Source organism: Mesoplodon bidens (genome assembly GCF_964165515.1).
Source record: "Mesoplodon bidens genome assembly, chromosome: 9".
Taxonomy (NCBI): Eukaryota; Metazoa; Chordata; class Mammalia; order Artiodactyla; family Ziphiidae; genus Mesoplodon; species Mesoplodon bidens.
The window spans coordinates 106,849,787-106,872,280 of NC_138166.1; the positions used below are offsets into that span (position 1 = coordinate 106,849,787).

Sequence of the window (22,494 nt, forward strand, 5' to 3'; positions counted from 1 at the left end):
GCTCAGCGTGCTGCGGTTTTCATCTTCCAAGCGACTCCTTAAACAACTGAGAATTCGAAGCGTGAGAGCAGTGAAAGCTGCAATCAGGAAGAAAATTATTCATTTTGGTCTTGTGCCGTTATTTTCTTCACCTTTGCACATTAAAATATTTTGAGTTTCTAATCCATTAGCAGGGAATATGCATTCATGATAACTGCAGAATCTCTGAAATGTTTAATTGAGAACAAAAATAGCTCTTTGCACCGGACAGAGAAGCATTAGGAGATCACAGGTGGTCTGTCCTCATGGGCTCTGAGCTGACATGGTTCCCACGACGATGTCCTTTACAACCACCCGGGGCTCTCTGTAACCCGAGGGTCGGAACGTCGCGGTTCTGGGAAATGTTTACTTGTGGAACAAGCACAGGCTCTGAATGAATGCTGCTGGCGAGGCCTCAGGACGCTGTGTTCTTCGCCCTGACGTGTGTCCTGAGGCCTCGGAGGTACGAACGCTGGGCTGGCTGCCGAGGTAGAAGGGAGACGTGGGTGATGGAAGGTGGCTGCCGGGGCCCCACCCCAACCACCCCTACAGAAGTCTGGACACGCTCCAGCTGCTGCCCCCGTCCCGCAGGGCCACCTGGGAGGCAGGTGGGATGTGACAGGGTCCCGGCCACCGTGGGGCTGTCATCACCCCTGGTCAGAGTTCAGGGTCTTCAGAACAGGGCCTGGGACGCTTTTCTCTACGGAAACAGCCCTGAAACTGGGGTTAAATTCTACACGAGTTAAGGTCTTATTCTTAGACACCAATAGGATGGTTTCCTGGTTTGGTCACATTTAAGTAGCTGAACGGCAGTTTGCTATGAGTCTGGAACCTAGATCCCCTCACTGTCCAATGAAAACGTGCTCGGACCCTGATTCCACGAGTGGCCTCTGACCCGGCTGTGCACCCGGCCACCGGCAAGCGCGTGGGCAGTGGCATTTACGCCCGTCCTCCAGGGAGCGGGGGGGAGGGGGGGAACGGCTGACGGCGGAGGAGGCTAAACGCTGCCCGAGGCTCAGGTGTGTGGGGGCTTCACCATTTTTGCTGCTGTCATGGAGGCCACGCGAGACCTGCCTCTTGGCCACGCCTATGGGGAGAGGCTGGGCCTTCTCTGTGGGATCCCGTAGAACAAAAGGGGTTTGTGCAGAATGCCCCAGGGGCACAAGTCCACGGGGGGGGGGGCGCGGACAATGGCTGGGAAGGGTCAGCACAGCCCTGGCCTGGCTGCCCGCCCAGGTGTGTCCCAGGCCCATTGCTGCTGCTTCCACCTGTGTAGGGAGAGCGGGGGGGGGGGCCCGTGAGCGTCCCTGAGGAGGGGGTCAAAGGGGCTGGCTCTAGTCAGAATGGCGGGGCCCTTGGCCACGTCACATCATTTCTCTAAACCTCAGCTTCTCCATCTGTAAAGTGGGGTGTCACCCAGACTAAATGAGATGAGGGTGGGCAAATGGGGGGGCATCGGTCAACAAGCACAAACCTGCAGTGATAAGATGAATAGGTTCTGTGTCTCACCAAAAGCAAACGGAGGGGCTTCCCTGGTGACGCAATGGTTAAGGATCCGCCTGTCAATGCAGGGGACATGGGATCGAGCCCTGGTCCTGGAAGATCCCACATGCTGAGGAGCAACTAAGCCTGTGCGCCACAACTACTGAAGACCTCGCACATAGAGCCCGTGCTCCGCAACAAGAGAAGCCACCTCCATGAGGAGCCTGCGCACCGCAGTGAAGAGTAGCCCCCGCTCGCCACAACTAGAGAAAGCCCGCGCGCAGCAACAAAGACCCAACGCAGCCAAAAATAAATAAATAAATACATAAAATTTATATATATATTAAAAAAAACAAAGGGAATCTGTGAGGCGATGGACTGGGGAATCATCTCATATTGTATACACGTGAGAACATCACATCGTGTACGTTAGATATACACCACGTCCATCAGTAAGAAGCACACGACGTGGGGCTCAGAGCTGCACCACCGTGGTCGCCCTCACTGGCCACTGGTGACAGGTCACTTGTCATCCAGTTAGAGGGGTACCGGCTAAAACACAAGGAACTTCCTTTCCTAGGGTTTACTAATTTGGTAGGAAAAGAATCGGCTTTAAATTGTAACTCTTAGTGAGGAGGGCAATGAAAGTCCCTCCGTTACCCAGGAAAAGTGATGGGACGGCCACATCCTTAAGGGCCTCACTTGGGGGCAGGACCCAAGGACAGCGGAGGTGAAGTGGCATGGGCGGGGGGCAGGAGGTGGGCCTCGGCGGCACAGACACGGTCTGCCCGCACCTTGTGGGCTCAGGCGTGGGGGGCAGGCTCTCCCCAGGGCCTCACACCCGTCGTCAGGGAGCACGTCTGAAACAGCCCGGCTCCCGGCTCCCAAGGCCCTTACCCGTCCACACGGGGTCACAGGGCGAGCGATGGGCTTCAAGGGGAGACACTGACCTGGCTTCCCGGTGGCAAACAAAACAGACCCCACCACGGGGCATGGCCAGGTGTGGGTGCCGGGCTGAGGGTGCTCACCGCTTAAAGGATTGCATTTCCGGAGAAGGGCTCTCCTCACACTATGCCTGCCTCACGCCAAGTCCCCACCACGGCCTGAGAGAGGCACCAGCGGCCAGCCGAGCCTGGGCAGCCCACAGCAGCGACACGGGCTGTAAGTCTGCAGAGATGCTCCAAGTTTGGTTCCATCCCCACTGCCGGCTCAGGGCTAAGAGAACAGCTGCATGGCTTCTCGACAGCCCACGGGTGGCAAGACCTTAAAGGGAATAAAGAAACCCTCGTGGCAGAAGGGACACTGGCTAAGCTCAGTTCGGCAGGTAGAGCCACTCTCGGTGTCACCTTCCAGATACAGCACAGCAGGTGGAGAACACCAGCCTTTCCAGCTCCAACACTACGGAACCAGCACAAAATTCCAAAGGCGGATGAACTGAAACCAGGGACCTGGCGGGATTTGGCCAGAAGTGGAAGAACACCTGAGTTAGGCTTGGAGCAGCAAATGGTCGCGGTTTACCAGGCACCTCAGAAAAACGACCAGAAAGGGAGGCCCACGCAGCCCTTACCTTGCTCTCATCCTCGGGGTCATTGTAGCCGCACGCATCCATGAAATCCGGGAACGTCTCTGACCACCCGTCACTGGTGCAGTTCTTGCTTATGTTTCCTGGAAGGTAAAGGCCAGGTGTCTGATCTGCGCGTCAGGACTGGCCTGGGTGGCCAGGGCCCCCACCTGCACCTACGCCGGCTTGAGAGGCTCCCTCTCCCTCGGGGCCGGCGAGGGGCCTGGGCCTGAACCCGGGGCAGCTGCTGCTCAGGGTGCGTCCCCCTCCTTGGCCTCCTCACCCACGAAGCCTGGGCAGCGGCCCCTGCAGCCCCGGGACCTTGGCGGCTGGAGGGAGTGGATTCTGCGCCAAAGCACGGGCGCGGTGTCGGGGGCAGTTATGTTGGGACAGAGGTGCCGGTGTGTTCTACTCGCTACGGAGCGGGGCGGAAGCCCACAATGAGAGGCGTCGTAGGCAGACCCTGGCCGTTCTGCCCTGCTCTGCCCTGTGCTTTCCCGCTCCCCTGGGCCAGTCCTCACCTCACTGCCCGAGGCACAGTGACCGGAGCAGCCAGGGCAGGCACCACTGGCCACTGTGGTTGCAGGCAAGCCCGTGGACGTCAGATTTGCGTGGCATGAAATAAAGGCAGCTTTGATTTTACACCCCCACTGTTTGCTCCTAAGAACCTAACTTGCACGTCAGACTCAGCAGTGCAGGGTCCCCTGCACAGGAAGAGGCGTCTTTAGCAGATGACACACGGGGTGGTGAGGGGAAGGGGGTGGGCCTGCTGGGTGGGCTTCGGGAGCTCGGACCCAGGCTGGCGCGGTGACTTTGGCCCTGCCGTCTCTGCTTCCTGCTGGGACCACAGGCCCAGGGCTTTCAGAATAGCAAACGTTTCCTCACACCATCTCTTTTTAGTTGCACACTTGGTGGCATCACTGTTCCCATTTTATAGATGGAAAAGTGAGGCTCTGAGGGTCAGCAACAACTGAGTTTTGTGATGAAAAGTCCCTCATTTCTTCTACCCCAGGGCAGCCCAGCTGTTCACCTGCTCTGACTGATGAATCAGGTGGAATCAACAGCACAGCGCATCCACGCTGGGGAGGAGATAAGCAAAAGCCACTCTGCTCGCCGTGGGGAGAGGGGCCGGGGGAGTCCAGGCCCCAGTCCACTGGAGAGGAAGTGGGTTGGGTTGGTTTCAGCAAAGCCCTGGAAAACAGCACCTGGGCTCTCCCGGCCCAGCCTCACTCCCGCACCGCCACCCCCTGGGTTCTCTGATTCCAGACCCGAAACCTCCCGCTCCAGCCCCCAGGGGGCCTGTGGGCATCTCGGGCACAGGGACTGCAGTGCTGTGGGCAAGACAGAGCCCTGAAAGGGGCAAGGTTGCTGAGGTCTGGCTCCCCTGCCCCACGTTACAGAAGGGAGACTGAGGCCCACAGAAGAGAATGACCTGCCCGTCAGGGTCGAGAACAAGAAAGAACAACTGGTCGGCAGCGCAGGGCTCACCGGCTCCGCCCGGCTCTTCCGTATTTAATTCATGCAATCCTGACAGCTACGTGAGGAGGCCCTTTGATGATCCCGTTTTACAGATGAGAAACCTGAGGTTTAAAGAAGCTGGGTCACCCGCCCAAAGCTACACAGATTACAAGCGAGGTGCCCGTGTCAGACCTGGGCAGTCAGTTCCTACCTACCTGCTCTTGGGACCTGTACCCTAAGCTCTGTGGAAGGGCAAGGAGTGCTGAGCTGGCCATTCCTCACTTCTTATATGGCAAACACGAAAGAAGACATTTAAATAAACCTCATCCGATGAAGTCAAGACTCACCCACAGGGTTGTCATCTTGCCTGGCTTCACACTCCTCAGTGAAACCTTAGGCAAAAGTGGAAGGTGGGCTTCCAGGAAATGCCTGAGACGGTAAAGTCAAGAGAGGGGCTGGGGAGGTGATGGAGGGGTCAGGGAGGTGAGGGACGGGTCGTGGATGTGAGAGATGGACAAAGGGGTGAGAGCGGGGCCAAGGAGCTCAGGGAGAAGGGTGTGGGAGGTGAGGGAGAGGGGTGGGGGGGAGGGAAGGATCTGGGGGATGAGGGAGAGGGCAGGGAAGTGAGGGGAGGCATGGAGGTGAGAGAGGGACCTGGGAACAAAAGTGGGGCACAGCTTAGGACTCAGAAGTCTGGTCACCTGTTGTGAGGACCCCCGCAATCTCCATGCCTCTCCCCACCACAGCCCCAATTGAGCTGCAGTGTTGGGGCCTCAGCACGGTGGTGTAGGCAGCCCCACCCCAGCCCCCTAAAGCTGACTGCACACTCCTGTCCTCGGTCCTTAGGTGCATGTTTGAGTGTGACTGTCCTGAAAAGGCCACAGTCACACGTCTGGCCCTGAGCACGGCCACCTGGGCTCAGACCCTGTCAGGAGGGTCCTGGCTTGGGCCGAAGCAGGAGTGATGCGCAGGCTCCAGGTTGCGGCCCGTCCACCGGATGTGCTCCCATTGCGGGCTGTTTCAGGCTCCGAGTCAGGGGCGGGCCAGGGCCCTCGCAGCCCTCTGGGGACTGGCCAAGTGGCTTCTGGAGAGGACGGGGAGCAGAACTCAGAACTGGGCTGCCTGGCCGAGGGCACGGGCTCCTGGCCGTGTTGTTGTTGGACGCAGAGCATAGGCGCCTTCTCCCCAGCTGAGAGAACACTAATACTTGAAGGCATCCATGATGCCCTAAGGCTCCAATTTGTCAGAATAAATCTCCGAGTCCTGGAACCTGGCCCTCCTCTACTTGATGGCTTGATACTGTCCCTTGCAAAGACCTGCTCTCAAAACTGTGCCCAGTCCCCCAGTTCTCCCCTCCCACAGAGGTAGTGTCTCCCACCCGCCTGTTCACATCCCCTTTCCTAGCCCGGCTCAGGGGGACCTCACGTGGGCCCCAGGGCTCACCCGCATGGGGACAGCAAAGCAAGGTGCTGGTTGCCATGACAACACACACCGATGTGTAGAGAGACCCCCCCAATTTCCCACTTATAACTTTTTATAAAAAACAGGTTTATTTCTCGAACATCTGGGTTTCCAGGGCCTGTGTGCAGAGCAAGCCCCGGAAGGAGGGGGCGGCCCATCCCGGTCAGCACCTTCTGAGGCGGGAAGCTCCGCGACTGCAGGTGTTCAGGTGACAGGGGGCCGGGTCAAGGGTGGGGCTGAGAACCCAGAGAGTCGGTCCAGGAAAGGAGATGATTCCTGTGAAGGAGAAAGTGCATTCCCGGCCGGGAAGGGACACCCTGGAGGACGCTCTCTGAGGGTTACGGTGCCCAAGTGCGGCAGGTGTTTCTATTCTCTCCCTGCCTGGTGCCGCGGTCCCTCGTCTGCGCTGGGCATCTGTGTGTCTGGCTCCTGCCCAGGGTCTCCTGTCTGCCCCACTGTGTGTGCTGTAGGGCGGACCACCTGGCAGGAAGGCTTCTGTGCTCCCAGTCTCTAGGGCCAGCTCAGCACAGCCGCTCCCTGACTCACTGGGCCAAGGAAACCGACGCCCTGCTTCTTGTGCCTTCATGGAGAAGCCGTCCCCTCGTATGCACCCCACCGCAAAGCTCAGAAACAACACAGACGACAGTACCTGGTTTGCTATAAAAATTGCTGAACAGTTTTGGACAGGGCACCGTGACAGTCTCGCCGACATCCGCGGGGAGCCAGCACGTGATGTTGTCCCAGACGCCGCTGCAGCCTGGAGGGGAGACGGGGGTGAGCAAGGCCCTCTGCCCACCACAAGGGCAGCACCCTCAGGCCACACGTGGGGTGCCCAGGGTGGTGGGACCGCATCTGCTCAGAAGCCTTTCAAATAGAAAGCCTGTTAATTAGGTAATTATCTTGCAAATTATGTTTCTGTGAAACTCGCACCACGATATTATTGAGAATATACTTGGCATGGGTTCATTGTAATCAGCTCTGGAGGAATAAGCAGATCTGTGGCAGAACATTTCTGAGGAACCCAGCATGCACTGCGCACTTTTGAATTGTAGTAGAATCGTTACTTTTTCCTCCTGAAGTGCTTCCCCCCCCCACCCCCCATGTGATAAAATGGGCAACACTGGGTATTGTGTAAGTCTTAGAGGTAAGGGTCCCCTAGATGCACATACACTTGTACGTTTATGGATTCTGACTTCAAGGACAATTTGCAAATTTAAATACTTGAAAAGATTTAGTTGATTTCAGCAGTCAAGACGACCTATTAGCGGTGAAATCTTAGGTTACCCTCATGGAGTTATCAAAACTTAATTGGCATAATGTTATAGCTTAACACACTTTTCAGATCTCTTATTTGGTTTAATAACCACCCCACGACGGTAATTCATACCAACACTGTATTAATCATCTCACTGACAAAGAGCACTGAGGTTTGAATGGTCCAGGGGCCTCTCAACATTAAACAGACAGTAAATGAATCCACGTTTGAACCCAGGAAATTTTTATCACAAGTCCAAGGTGCTTCTACTATATTTTGTGACCTCTAAACTTTTATACTTCATTTAAACTTCAGTATTGGAGGAGCAGGGTGCTAGCCTCAATTAAAACAAAGAAAGAAACAACAGTTCTGCTCTCTGACACGCCACCCACACCTGTACAATAACTGCGCACACACATCAATGGAGTTATGCATTTTTGGTTTGACCACGGAAATGTTTTACTTCTAAGAACAGAGGTAATGAAAAGTTGGCTACAAACCAAGTTTTGCAAAAAAAAAGATGAAAATAGGGACTTCCCTGGTGGTCCAGTGGTTAAGACTCCGCGCTTCCACTGCAGGGGGATTGGGTTCAATTCCTGGTTGGGGAACTAAGATCCTGCATGCCGCACGGTGTGGCTAAAAACACACACAAAAAAAACCATGAAAATACTTTCTAAAGGCGTTTTTTTTTTTTTTTTTTTTTTTGCGGTACGCGGGCCTCTCACTGCTGCGGCCTCTCCCGTTGCGGAGCACAGGCTCCGGACGCGCAGGCTCAGTAGTTGTGGCTCACGGGCCCAGCCGCTCCGCGGCATGTGGGATCTTCCCAGACCGGGGCAGGAACCCGTGTCCCCTGCATCGGCAGGTGGACTCTCAACCACTGCGCCACCAGGGAAGCCCTCTAAAGGCTTTTTAAAATAAAATGAAAATACATTCATCCTAAAAACTGAATTACCTACCGAAGATTGAGTACATAAATTCATACTATATTAACATTCTTACATATTTAAAGAAAATGTTGCTTTTTGAAAAATTACTTAGAACACATCATCAAGGACAAAGACATCACTAGAAACACACCTCCAGCCCGGTGGGCAGTGCAGCCTGTAGGCCTGGGAGTGTACGGATGAGCAGGGTGGTAAGGAGGGATGTGCCTATGCGATGCGGGCAAGAGACAGACAACTGGGGACATACGAGCTTCTTGCTCCATTTCCCAAGTCTCATGAAAATGGCAGTTGAGGGCTTCCCTGGTGGCGCAGTGGTTGAGAGTCCGCCTGCCAATGCAGGGGACACAGGTTCATGCCCCGGTCTGGGAAGATCCCACATGCCGTGGAGCGGCTGGGCCTGTGAGCCATGGCCGCTGAGCCTGTGCGTCCAGAGCCTGTGCTCCACAACGGGAGAGGCCACAACAGTGAGAGGCCCGCGTACCGCAAAAAAAAAAAAAAAAAAAAATGGCAGTTGAGAAATTTGAAATGGCAGTTCCTAGAGATGTCATAAAACGGAAGACAGACAGCATGTATGTGTGTTAAAGATTCAGGTGGAGCAAAGGGGGCGGCAGCCCAGCCCGCAGGAGGTGAGCAATGGGGGTGCCCTTAAAGGGCACAGGTGGCCTACGTTTGGGAGAATCACGTCGAGTTTGAATTCTGAACTCTGAGAACTCCAGACTTCCCTGCCCTGTTGGGTGTTTCTGGAAGCTCTGTTGGAGGAGCACCAGGGAGCCCCGGACCAACCAGGCTGCCTGGCAGGGGACGGAGGGCGCAGGAGTGGCTCCGAGAACAGCACTTGGTGACCACCCTGTGTACTACATCATCGTGAGTGTCTTGCCATTGTTCTGGTACAAAGTTGATGCTAATGATTGATAGAGACATGAAAAAATAACTTAGAGTTCCAGGAATAACACAGAGCTACACTGGAAAGGAGACTGGGACTGCTACAGGGTCAAGTGTGATCATAACAGCGTAAACCACAAGCGTGATGGGACTCTGCGGGCAGGGCAGGGGGGCAGCTTGGAGAAAGGGGAGAGAGCGGACAGGCGGGGGCCACTCCCAACAGAGTTCAGCTGGAGCTAAGGCAAACCGGGGAGAAAAGGCTTGTTTGAAAACTGGTGAATAGTCTAGACTGCATGAGAAAAAGTGGCGTGGGTGAGGCAAGCAGGGTCTGCGTGAGAATTTATTTTTGTTACACTCTGGTAGCAACCTAGATATTTGAGATGGTGATAATAAAATCAAGGCTCAGTCTGCAAAGAGGAAAATTTTGTTCACATCAATAGACTGAAAAGTTACTTGACGAAATTCAGCAGCCATTCCTAATTTTTAAAAGCTCTAAATAGAATAACGAAATACCGAGACTGCCTTAACATAGCAAAGACCATTTATTAAAAGAAGTAGCTATTATTAGAAACGGTTAAGCGCAGCGTACAGCCCAACCCAGGAACCTACTGGGCACTTGTTGTCACCTTCATGCTTCAACAATATATTAGCGCTTTAGCTAAAACAATAGATAAAGTGAACTAAACAGATTCGCTAAAATAAAGAAGAGAAAAAAATCCTAGAACTGCATTTTGCAATAAGGTTACCACATGTGGCCGTTAAGTTTAAGCCTAAATCGACTGAAGTTAAATGCAATTGAAAATTCAGCTCCTCAGCTGCAGTGGCCACACTTCTAATGCTCAGTAGCCACATGTGGCTGGTGGCTCTCATCTCACAGCTCAGACACACATTTCCATCATCTCAGACAGCGTCACCCTCGAGCTGTAGCTAAAACGAGCAAAAAATAAAACTAAAAAGCCACTCTTACAAACTATCAAGAAACAAAGCAAAGAGAGAAAATAACAAACCCATCATTACTGTACATAAACTATCGCTGGGGGTAAATTAGCCCAAACAGATGCAACTTTGTTCAGGTCATGGTTTTTCAGCTAAAAATGGCCACATAAATTACCTGAAATATTTTATGAATAAATTATAAATGAGAATGAGAATTTTTTGGTAAAAATTTATTTATCACTTATCACACAAATCTTCTCCGTCTTTCAAAACCCAAAACAAGGAGGAGGAGGTCTCTTATCCAAAGTGGGGGTCAGTGGCTTGGGGAACTGAAAAGCATGGTAGGTGCTTAATGCCTTAAATATCTGCCATTAGTTGAAACACAAAGTGTGTTTCTATTACTTCAACATAGAACACACAGCCAAAGCCTTTCCTTTGCGTGTGGGCTTGTTGACTGGGCTCCTCTTTGCTCTTCTTGTGTAAATCACACTCTGACCTGTCCTCTGTGATTTCCAACCTCAGGGCACTGAAAGCGGGCTGACTCAGGCTCCCGCAAAGCTAGGTTTCCAGAATCGATCCTAGCTGCCATTCTCACCTCCAACCCTACGGCTGCTTAGCAACTCACTTTTTTAGTTTTTCCAAAGCACACAAATTGATTTTCCCAGAAACAAGTGTTTTTTTGTACTCCTCAGCTTCCATACTGTTTAATTTAGCACTTGGGTGAGTAACAGACTTGGGAGGCACTGACACGTTGTAAACTTGGCAAAGTGTCCCAGAAGCTGCAGAGAGGAGGTGGCGGAGGAGCCCCGACCAGGGCCTGACCGAGGTGCCTCCGTGAACCAACCGCCAGACTTCGCAGGAAAAGAGCGCATAGGAGCCCAGCGTAAACCGGCGGTGGTGGCTTCCTAAGTTCCTCTTGGGAAGACAGCTTAGTCCCCTGAAAGGAACATTCTAGATCAAAAGGTTCAGAAAAACTGGTCTTAGGCACGGTGCAACCTCCAGACATTTCTTAAACTTCACGGCAACTTGAATGGAACATACTCAGGACATGGATGAGTTGTGCTCAGGAAAGGCTGCTATTAGAACACATGCCTGTCAATATTCTGGAACTCAGAGGAGACAGCTGCAGTTCACCTGGCCCAATGCAGTCTTATGAAGGGGGAGGAACCGACCACCATGGAAAAGAAACTTGTACCCGAAAAACCAACTCTCTTTCCAAAATATCCCTGGGCAAGTCATACTCTCACAGACGATGGTACACGTGTTGCTTTGAGTCCCGGGTTTATTTTCTCATTATTTCAATGATATAAACAGCAATTCGTTTTCAAGAAAATCAGGTGAGTCACTACTTAGGTGTTACACTTCGTCTAGGGCAGAGCTTTTACAAACACTGTGTTTCCTGCTCTGGGTTTGCAGAGCGAGGTTGGGGCCAGAACCCGTCTTGCTGTCACTGTCCTCTCCGTGGAAGACCACTGTCCCCACTGGCCCTCTGTGACCTCCTGGGACATGGGGAGATGTGTTCCTACCACTCCAGTCTTCCACGTTCAAGGTGTTTTATGATGAAATCCCTGGACACAGAGCCAGAGGCATGAACCGAGTCCAGATGCGCAAGCAGACAAAGGACGGCTCTGAGCACTCATCCAGCGAATGCAGGGCTGATGTCTCAGGTGAGGCTGTGACCACGACTGACGTGGTCTGCCGCCCTCTCTGGGTGAGGTTCCTGGGGCATCCCCAGCAGTGGCTGTGCTCCGATCTGTCCACATTTTTACCAAGAGAGAAATCCAGTCCCCTACCAACACCGACGCACAGAGAGAGACAGCACAGCAGTGGGACAGTGGAGGAACCCAGGCAGGCTTGACTCTCGACGATGGACACAGTGTGATGGAGGCGCTTCCCACCGCGGCCAGGAGCTCCAGGGAGGGGTCTCCGCTCCTGCAGCCCGGCCTGCGAGGAGAGGGTGGGCGGACCAGCGCCTGGGCATCCAGTGGTGGGAGGCCTCATCCCCTGGGTCACCTTGCTCAAGATGGAGCATGGCGGAGGTGCTGCAGGAGCAGGCATGGGGAAAGGAAAAGGAGAAAGAAAACTTTCTGGCACTAACGTATGAGGCCAGGCAACAGCTAACATTACCAATAACACCTTCCATTCAAAAGCTTATTTTAAATTTGAAGTCATAAGTGGAAAAGCTTCTTCCAGAATCAGAAGCTGCAGGGAAGCCCAGGAAGTGCTCTTGGGCTCCAAGGCCAGAGCCGTGCTGGTCACTGGGTCCCCAGCCCGCAGACAGCAGTTGCTGACCTGGTCCATCTGTCCTCCTCTGTGATGGGCTGGTGGGACCTCATCACTGGGTGGGCGAACACCCCTCAAGCTGCAGCTCCTGGGGTGGAGGTCTCACAATCCCACTTCCTCTGCCCCCGGTGATGAAGCCGGAGCTCCAGCGAAGCCCAGTCCAGTCCCGTCAGAGGACTTTCAACTGCCTGGTTGTGGTGGACACAGCGCTGGACACCGTTTACTTGTTTCCAGGCGCTTCTGTGCATCAGCCACGCCTGTGTCGGTGAACAGGTGAGCACAGGCGCAGCGAGATGGGAGGAAGGACCCATCACCTCCTCTCCTGTCTCCCGGCTCCGACCCCGGTGGGCAGGTGGCCGAGTGCAGGGGTCAGTGTGAAGACGACACAAGGGGAGACGGCGAGGGACACTGAACAGCGGCTGCTACTCGACAGCAGGAAGAGCCACGCAGAGGCCTCGGTTTGGGGTCAGCTCAGCTCGCCTGGCCTCCCCACCATGACGAGCACACCCTCCAGGCCAAGTCCCTTCATTATGGAGATTTTGATTTGCTTTTTATTTTTTTAGCCCTGCTCGAGAGAAAGCAGAGAAATGGCACTTCTTGCTCCCTGGTCACTCCTTGTATAGAATTTGCCGTGGCCAGAACGACGCGGTCTCCAAGGCTCACCTGACCAGCAGCACCTCGTGTGCCCCGTGGACGACCCCATCAGAGGGCAGGTCAGTGCCCCTCAGCCCAGGCTGGTGATGGGGCAGCCAAGCGGCAGTGGAGGGTGTGCCCGGCTCCTTCCTACACGCCCCCGGGGCCCGCTGTCAGTACCCACACCCAGGGCTCCGCTTTGATTCCCCCAGACAGCGCTTCTCGGTTTTTAAGATTCTTAGAGGTTCCAACGTGTACCCAGGGCTGAGACCCACAGTCTCAGGCGCTAGACGGGACCTCAAGGATTACGAGTGCGGGCGCTGATGGGGCCCCAGAGCAGCAGCCCCTGGCGACTTGTTAGAAAGTTCCCGTGCCCCACCCCAGGCCACTGCGCCAGAGACCCAGGCTGACCCCCGTCCCTGCGGTGGTGCTGAACCGCTCAGGGGCTCATGGCAGCCACGCCCTACCTGGCACGGGAAGGAGGGTGGGCTCGAAGCCCACAGCTCGCCAGGCCACAGCCCCGACCTCGCTAAGCCTGGCTTCCTCCCGTGCAGGGCAGGTGAGTGCTGGTGAGCCCACCGGGCGGCTCGTCAGGGGCCTGCTTGGCACAGGGAGGCCCGTCTGACCGGCGGGGTGCCTCCCGGTCTCACGCCGCCACCGAAGGGCCGGGCATCCCTGGACGCCCCACCCGACGGCCCCCAGCACCTCCACAGACCCAGAAGGTAGTGCTGAGGACCAGCGCATCCCACGAGCCCACTGAGGAAAGCACTACCCTGGAGGAGCAGTGGCAGCAGCAGCGGAGCCGGTCCCGCCCTCACGAGCTCATTCCATCCCCCAAACTCACAGGCCTGGGGTGTCCCCAGTCTCATCACACAGACGAGTAAACGAGGCATTGAACGGAGCTTGGCTGAGCTGCCGGAGGCTCCCCAGCCCTGCCCACAGCGCCTCTGTGCTGTGGGCTGGGCTGGGTGGGGCACAGACACACAGTGGGGGCCCAGCCCAGCCAAGCCACTTTCTCCCTCGGCCGTCCCTGGCAGCACTGGGCTCGGCCTGGGGGTGGGCAGGATGGAACATCGCCGATCCACCTGCACCTCCTGGGTGGAGTGTGGCCCCAGGGGGCCCCTGACCCTGGAGCCCCTGGTGAGGGCTGCTCTCCCCGCTGTGGGGTCCGAGAGCCCACTGCTGGACCCAGGATGGAGAGGCCACGCACTGGCGGGGCGGTGCCTCGGGAACAGGATCTGTCGTCACGGCTGCTCTTGTTCCCTGTGCTTCCGTCTGGGGTGGTTCAGGCCACACTAATTGCTGGACATCTCTGAACAGGAAAAAAGCACTTTAAGAAGAAATGTCATGTTTTCTCACTCCACCTGTCATCACCCTGTGAGCCCCTTAAATAAGTGCCAGGGCTCTGCCTGGTGAACAAGAGCTTTGGGGCAGAGGGCCAGCTGGGGGGGTCATTAAAAAGACCACAGAGGGACTTCCCTGGCAGCTCAGTGGTTAAGAATCCGCCTGCCAATGCAGGGGACATGGGTTCGAGCCCTCGTCTGGGAAGATCCCACATGCCGCGGAGCAACTAAGCCCGTGCGCCACAACTACTGAAGCCTGTGCGCCTAGAGCCCGTGCTCCGCAACAAGAGAAGCCGCCGTAATGAGAAGCCCATGCACCGCAACGAAGGGTAGCCCCCACTCACCGCAACTAGAGAAAGCCCATGCACAGCAACGAAGACCCAACGCAGCCAAAAATAAAAAATAAAATAAAATAAATTAAAAAAAAAAAAAGACCGGAGAACTTCAGAGTCGGGAAGGACCTTCTGGCTCTCGGTGAACTCATTCTTCAGACAACTCCTGGACACCCCAATATTCTAACTAGGGTGCTACAATGATCCCACCCTTGGTGGGCTAGAGGCTAACTATGAACCAAGGCCTGGGAAAGGCCATCTGGGGGGACAATGCCACCAGACGGCAGGCACCTCGATCAAATCACTTTGGAACTTTGAATATGGAAGTAGCAAAGTTTTACTTCAGTTCAGACGGATTCCATTGGTGGGAGTCATATTTTGGGACTTGAACTAATGTTAAACCAAGACTCAAAACCCAGAACTAACCAAAGCTGTTAACTGAGCAAAAGAATTTTTCAAAGGAACATATGGAGATCCAGTTTGAAACTATCTAAATAATATGCTGAATCCAATAAACCCCAAACATCAAAACGTCCTCCAAAGTGAGCTGAGTGAACCTAGTGCCTGCGGTCAGGGTCCCGGCCAGCACGGCTGCCCGAGAACTGGCTGCAGAGCCCTCCGAGGTGGGCCCAGTACCTTCACGCCTCTCTTCTGACGTCCGTACAACGGGGGCCCTCAGGAGTCCCGGTGAGGCCCTGCAGTGGGGTCAGTTTAGGAAAACTGATGGGGAGCTAAATTTGTGCAGATGCTGCGCCTTTCACCCATCAAGATGTCTGCTGTTGTCTTTTGTACAAATTCTCAACAACCTTCCCTCCAGTGTCTGTGACCACTTGGGGCATTGTTGGTGGCGCCACATGAGCTCCCAGGCAGGCGGAGCCGAGCCCCGTCCGAGAGGGGAAGTCTGGACTCAGCTGACAGGCTGGGACTGGGTGCGTGGGGAGTCCTGCCATGTTATTCCCAGGATAATCTTCCGTGGATTTGTGAGCAGGACTTGGGTGACGTCTCGGGATCGAGTCGGGACACCCATCTACCAGTGCTAAGACAGATCGTCCTCATGCAGTACAGCAGCCACACAGCTGCGCGTGCCCCCCAGGGCAGGATGCCTGGCTGTGGCGTCCACAGCTCCTGGCCGAGACCGGCCTCGTGCGGGACCATCCTCTCAGGCTGTGTGCGAGGGCTGGGGGCCAGGGGCCTGGTGCGGCACAGGGCCCGGGGCCCCTGGCACGTCCACAGCTCAGTGCCCTGGGTCCCATCCTGCTGGCCCCTCCAGCCCCTTCCACCCCGGGAGCTGTGCCAGGCGCTCAGTCCCCTCCTTCCTCCTCCTTCTGGGGCAAGCCCTTCAGGTCTGCCCTTGGCCACTCCCCCTGCCTCCAGGACCTGCTGCCCCAAATGGTCCCACTGGTGGGCAGTCTCCAGCCTCCCTCCCAGCCCTCCCTTCTGCCTCTGCTCAGGCTCCCCAGAAGCGGCCTTTGCCCACCACAGCCCCGAAAGCGCCCTCCCCGGGCCCCAGCTCCTCCTGTGTGCTTTTCTTTCTCCTGCGCTCCTGGGGCGGCTGCCCCCACCGCCATGAGACCGCGGCACTTTCCCAGCCACCCTCTCCCTGCAGCCTGGCCTCTGCTCCGCCAGCCTCCCGTCCTGTCCGTGGAGCACGCCTGCGTCACCTCCACCTGAAACGTGACCCGCCTGCGAGGCACCCCCAGCTCCTCTCAGAAGTGTCTGCTCCGTGAACCGTCCCGAAACACCGCTCATAGCAGACACCCCGCTTTTCAGAATTCCCCTGGGGCCCAGCTCCAGGCTGCGGGTCAACGCTGCTCTTCCTTCACCCCTGCATTCCGTGTTCGCGTCCCCAGCCCTCCCGGCGGCTGGACCCAGCTGTTCTGTGTGCCGACACACATCTCTCCTACCTGCCCGCGCGGCCAGCCCACCAGCTCCAAGCTCTGGAACAAGCCCCAGGAGCAAACGCTGCCCACCCCCCCTGAACTTGGTGAGCTCGGGTGCCTTGCACGGGCCACGCAGGAGCAGAGCGACAGCACTTGCTGGGGGGACACAGGAGGCACGTGCTGGCCTTGTCACCGGGGCCCAGTGGGCAGCCAGGAGGCCTGGCCTCACCCTCAGTGTCCACTCACACAGGCCTCAGTCCTTCCCTTGCAGAGAAGGAAGTAGCTGTAAGAAGTCAGAGACTGCTTGAAAAGCAGTAGTAACACTTCCCTGGGGTGGATAAGAGATGCCTTGAAAGTGTCAGTTCTTGAGCTGCGGGAGCGCTACCCAGGGCAGGTCACAGCCAGGGAGATGTTTAAGGTGCAGACATCTGGGGCGCTCTGGGCCTTGATTCAACATCCTGCGCTGCGGGGCCTCCGCCTGCAGCTGAACCCCAGCCGCCTCTGACGGTTTCTGTTGATACACAGAGAACCAGGCATGTCGTGAGGAAGCTGACGGCCAGGAAGTCAAGGAGGACTCACCAAATCAACGTGCTGCCCCAAGCCCCAGAGCCCTCGCCGTGGGCCGGAGGAGAGAAGGGGCTGACGTCACAACGTGAGTACACGGGTGGGGACCCTCGTCCCAAGGGGAAGCTTCAGTGGAGGTGCAGACAATGAGACGGACATGAGGCCAATCTCCCCGTAGCCGTGCGGTTCAGAGGAGGCCCCTCACCTTTGAAGCAGGCTTTGGAGAGGAAGAAGACCTTCATCTAAAGCATGCCTCTCTTTCTAAGATGCCAAGTATGGCTTTGTGACAAGAGTGCTTGACTTAGGGTCCAGGGAGCTGGGCTCTGCCACCAGCTCGGATGAGAGACTGGGAAGTCCACTCCCATTTCCTCACTTTGACGGGCTGACGGCCACCTTCCAGCATCAAGATTGGGACCCCCCGGGCTTCCCTGGTGGCGCAGTGGTTGAGAGTCCGCCTGCTGATGCAGGGGACACGGGTTCGTGCCCCGGTCCGGGAGGATCCCACGTGACGCGGAGCGGCTGGGCCCGTGAGCCATGGCCGCTGAGCCTGTGCATCCGGAGCCTGTGTTCCGCGACGGGAGAGGCCACAACAGTGAGAGGCCCGCGTACCACAAAAAAAAAAAAAAAGGAAGATTGGGACCCCCAACGCCTGCTCTGTGGACATCTCCCGTCCTTGTCCTGAGAGTGGACCCTCGGAGCCTCCCCTCCGCCCTGGGCACCAGGAAGGGTCCGCACATCTGCTCCTGGGTCAACAGACACCGGACAGGAGGGTCCTTGGCAGATGCCTTGGTGCCAAGAGGCTGAGAAGTACCAAGATGGGCCCCTACCCTGGAATGCAAGAGGGTGCACTCATCATCATGAGGAAGGCAACACCAAGTGCCGAGGCCAAGGAGGCTGCGGGTCTCGGCCAGGCGGCGGGTGGGGGCGGGTGGTGGTGATCAGCTGCAGGCGGAACAGGGCTGCATGGAGCGAATCCACTCCAGGGCCGAGCACAGGACACGCATGGAAGCCAAGACCACGGTCCCCGAACACACAGCAGGCTTATATAGTCAATTACCAAAGTACTGATCACCAATTAGCTTATGATCAAAAAGCTCCATTCTTCTTGGTAGTTTCCCCACTCACCTTTTTTCTGCCTTAATCTCCGAGTAGAGATAAAATGAGTCCTTAGCCATTTTTCTGTCACTGTCAGTTTCTGGTTCAGAGTAGACTGATGTTATTCCATGTTCAGATTCGCCCATTTCCCCTCAGAAATCCTTCAGTCCTGTGACTCGAAGCCCCGTTATCCCTGCTCCCCACCCTGTGCATCGCCATCGGGGGCTTGATTTGGAGTTCCCAGAGGGGATGACATGTCCTGCCCAATTTCTCATCACCCTTCTAGCCTGGTATCTGCTCAATTAGAACATGCTGGAAAAATCAGTGAATGACAGAGCCAGCCAAGGCTCCAGCAATGACAGTCCACTCCATGATCCAAGGCGACCCCCCAAGAACAGGCCCGGCTACGAGGGCTCAGAGACAACCACTGGAATGGATGCTTGACCCAGAAAACTCTATAAAAACTTGCAAGTGAATGGGTGCCTGGGAAGGGCTGCGACCGGCCCAAGCAACCAGAACATGCACAACTGAAGCCCCAGGAACCCGGGGCGGGGCGCGTGGCTGACACGTGTAACTCTGCCCCCATCGTGGCAGCACCAGCCATGCGCCCATGAGCCAGCGCCAGACAGCGGGGGCTGCAGCCAGGACAGTGGCTTCACTGGCCACTTGTGACTGAAGCGCAGTGTGCGGAGGAGCCCCCAGCAGGCTCTCCCACCCCAGAAAGGGACTCTGCGCTTTCACAGGGCGCGAGACGGTGGACCACAGGAAACCACTCAACAGGCTGGAACCCGCACTGCAGGCTCCTCTGGAGGGGGAGCCGCAGCCTCAGAACCAGCCCCACCGGCGGGAAGAGTGACGGGACCTTTTCAGGACACGGCCTGCGTGACACTAAGTCGGGGCATGGAAGGCGGAGAGGTGCTCGCGGGGGAGGAGGCCGCGAGCAGCTGGCTGTGTCTTGGGGTCACCAGCACCTTAGGAAGATGGGCGGGAGAAGTAGCTTGGTCCCCATCAGCAGCAATGCCAAGTGGCACAAAGCTCCTTCCTGTGACCCAGCAGAGCATCGGGTTACAGCCTCCTTCTCACCTGTGGCTTCCAGGTGTGCTGATGCTCTACCTGCTAGTAATTGACTTCTCGTGCATGATTCCTTTCATGAGTTTAAGCATAAAAGTTTAACTCAGAGTAGAATTTTTTTCAGCGAGATTTGTGTCCTATAAAAAGTAAAGTTAAAGCCATTACTTTCAGAAAATCAAACCAATACATAATTATTATTTAAATATCCAAGGCTGGTAGCTGATCTTATTGAGTTTAGAAATTAGAAGAAATCGCATACAAAAAGACCCACCCTAAGGAAAAAGACAGATCAGGCTGTTTGCCTTATCAGCTCGTACCTACATCAGAGAGAAAACTGAAAAGGGAATAATGGGCCTCACATCACGCTGACCTCAGAAGGGCGGCAGGCACCCTCTGACCCACATGGATGTAAGGATGTAAGATGGAGGGAAGTCTGCTCACAAGTCCCACTCGCAGGTCAGCTAAGGACCAGGAACAGATGCTCTTCAGGGAGAGGGACAACCACCACCACCTGCCCTTGGGCCAGAGGCAGCGCTGCCTCAGTGGTGGTGGGGGGTCAGAGAAGAGTTGCAGACAAGGGTCATTCCCCCACGGGACTTTCTGAAGAGAACACGCTCATGAAACTGCCTAGTTTCCTCTGTGACAAAGAGGTGCAGGAAGGAAAGACGAGATGAAAAGTGGGATGTAATTAATTATATTCTGTGTGACACAACCATCACAGAAATAAGCAAGTCTCTTAAAATGATGTTATTTGGTCATATGAGAAGGATGTTCTGATTTCATGCATAGTGGCTTGAAGTCAACCCTCAATTGCTGGTGAAATATTTTATTGTCATGAAGAAATGCAGTCACTAGAGTATTGCTTGTAAGCTACCTAAAAGTCCAGGAGCCTGGCACAGACTAAGGAAATCTGTTAGAACACTACGTAGCTCTTAAAAGGAAAGTATAAACCAATTCAGAACGGTTGCCAAATACATTGCTAAAGTTAAAAAAAAAAAAAAAAGAAAAACAAAGTACAGACCAGAGCTGGCTTCCATCTGCACAGTGAAATGGGGAGGGAGGCACATACACACCGTGCACACGTGAATTCTAAGAGGGATGGACACACATGCTGTGTATGTATGGCATTTTTTCTATGTGCATATATCACAATTTTTAATAGGAAGTTTGTCATTAATTGGCTCAGCAAAAGCTTATTTGACACCTTTTTAAATGCCAAGTGCTGTGCAGGATCTTGTGGCTGCAAGGACAGTGGACAACGTGGTAGAGGGACCAACAGCACAGAGTGGGGAGTTATGGCCCAAAGGCCACAGCATGCCCTGGAGAAGAGAAGCAGGACGTCCACGCCTACTGAGAGTCGCCCTCCTGGAGCTGGGGACACTGCATGGGCGTGTCTTGGGAAAAGGCACTGGCAGCTTTGCTCCGGACTCTTTTTGAGGACATCTGTAGAGCAACAGCCTTGGCAGACAGAGAGTGCGGCCCTCAGGCTGATCTCAATAACCAAGAATGCATCTTTCTCCGGAGCGAAGTTTGGGCAGGACACCAGCAGCCTCCTTGTGACACTGGGGTCTCCCACGTTCAGGATCCTCAGCCAGGACAAAAACGCACCGTGGGCCTCTCCACAAAGGTCCTGAGGGACTTGGGGAAAAGGGAACCCACAGGAGTGGGAACATGACGCCCACACTACCCGCTCTGCCGGGAGCAGGTTACCTCTGATGATGCTCTCTGACAGGGCCTGTGCCTTCTGCAGGCATCCAGGAAACTGTGGCAGGGTAACTTGTTAGCTCGAAGGGGGCAAATTCCAAACCCGCCACAGCTCCTTGACAAGTGGATCAAAGTTAGTCCCGTATTCTTTGTTTGAGAAACGTCAGAGACAAGTAAGTTCTTTAGTCTAGCACCTCCCGGGGCCCCGGTCTTGAGCTGATGTTCACTGTCATACCCACCTCAGCCAGGACCCAGGACCGTGGGTCCTTCAGGACCCGGCCCAGACTGCGGAGCTGTCAAGAAACATGGGTACCTCCTTGTCCTTCCGAAATACAGGCCACATTCCAGCACCACCACCACCGCCCCCCGTCCCCACCCCGATCTGGGCAAAACTGATGTGAAGTCACAGGAGAGTTCCCATGTGACCCACGCACAGGCAGGAGCACCGGGCAGAGCTGGGGAGCCGAGTCACTGCTTATCACCACGGTCAGCACCCCCCGTGCAGGGACAGAGCTGCCTTGAGCTATATTTTCAGGCATCCGTGGCCTGACTGCCTCACTGGCAGGATTAAGTTAGTCTTAGCAATGAATCAGTATTAACTCACAAAGCTCTAAATACCTCCTAAGCTTTTCCTTTCTACAAAGTGAATCCCTTCAAGGGGTTTAGAATTAAAATTGGTTTTGTCTAGATTTATGTGTTGGTTTGTTTGAATTTCTTTTGGATTCAACATGTAATAAAAAGAATTCCTTGTTAGACTTATACAAATTGTCTCAGTAGAACTGAAAACTCGTTTTCTTGCATCTTTGGTGCTCTTTCACACCCATTTCTTGTAGCTCCTACAGACCCTCAATATTTCATCTCACTTTCAATGTCGTGAAGCGGGTGCACACTGTTGCCCCTGGAATTGCCCGCATCCCATCCAGCTGGAAGGCCTTCACTCAGCCCCCAGTTTACTGCATCTATAGTATCTTCATTCTGGTAACTCATCACTATTTATATCCTTGGTATTCGAGCCATGCAGATTTCAAAGAGCAGAAAGAAACACAGGAATTTAGAGCATGAGCTGCCTTTCTACAGAAAGCCGAGGGCGCAAGGCCGGCTACCGTGGTGCCACCTCCTTCCCGAGGGCGGCTGCCACCCACGAGCTCTTGCCACAGGTCAAAGGTGAAAGGGCTCAGGGGCAGGTATTTTTGCTGTCGAGCTAATATTAAAATAAGAGCCTTCAATATAAGAAAATGTCCAAGGACTGATACTTGTCATTGCAAAGACTGAATGACACCTTTCCCCACGGCTCCAAACAGGGGAGATGTTTTATGGCCTTTATACCTAAGACGTTCTTTCTGCTCAAGCTGATGCCCAGATCTTCACAGGCTGTGCCGTCCACACTGTCCAGCACGTCTGTGTGGGCCACACACAGGTCACCCTGAGGAACGCTGAACCAGGCAGCAGAGCCTGCGAGGGAGCCCTACTGAGTGTTTTAAACGTCCCGGCCCATCTTTGCACCACGAGGGGCTCCCCAACTGGGGCCCACCTGGCCCAGCTGCCATGCAGAGAGCAACCTGGTGGCTCAGGCAGTGACCACACAGGAGGTC

General features: G+C 55.0%; 2 protein-coding genes across 3 annotated transcripts in view; both read right to left on the reverse strand.

The window, feature by feature from the left end:
* Positions 1-22,494, reverse strand: part of NCAPG2 (non-SMC condensin II complex subunit G2) — a 278,460-nt gene that overhangs the window by 250,340 nt on the left and 5,626 nt on the right. The window lies entirely within an intron of this gene.
* Positions 1-22,494, reverse strand: part of VIPR2 (vasoactive intestinal peptide receptor 2) — a 66,493-nt gene that overhangs the window by 38,471 nt on the left and 5,528 nt on the right. For both annotated transcript variants that reach the window (XM_081244177.1, XM_081244178.1), the window contains exons 3-4: positions 6,630-6,737; positions 3,068-3,165 (exon numbers count right to left, since the gene is read on the reverse strand). In XM_081244177.1, coding sequence (XP_081100303.1) covers positions 3,068-3,165; positions 6,630-6,737 — 206 coding nt within the window. The remainder of the gene's footprint in view (positions 1-3,067; positions 3,166-6,629; positions 6,738-22,494) is intronic.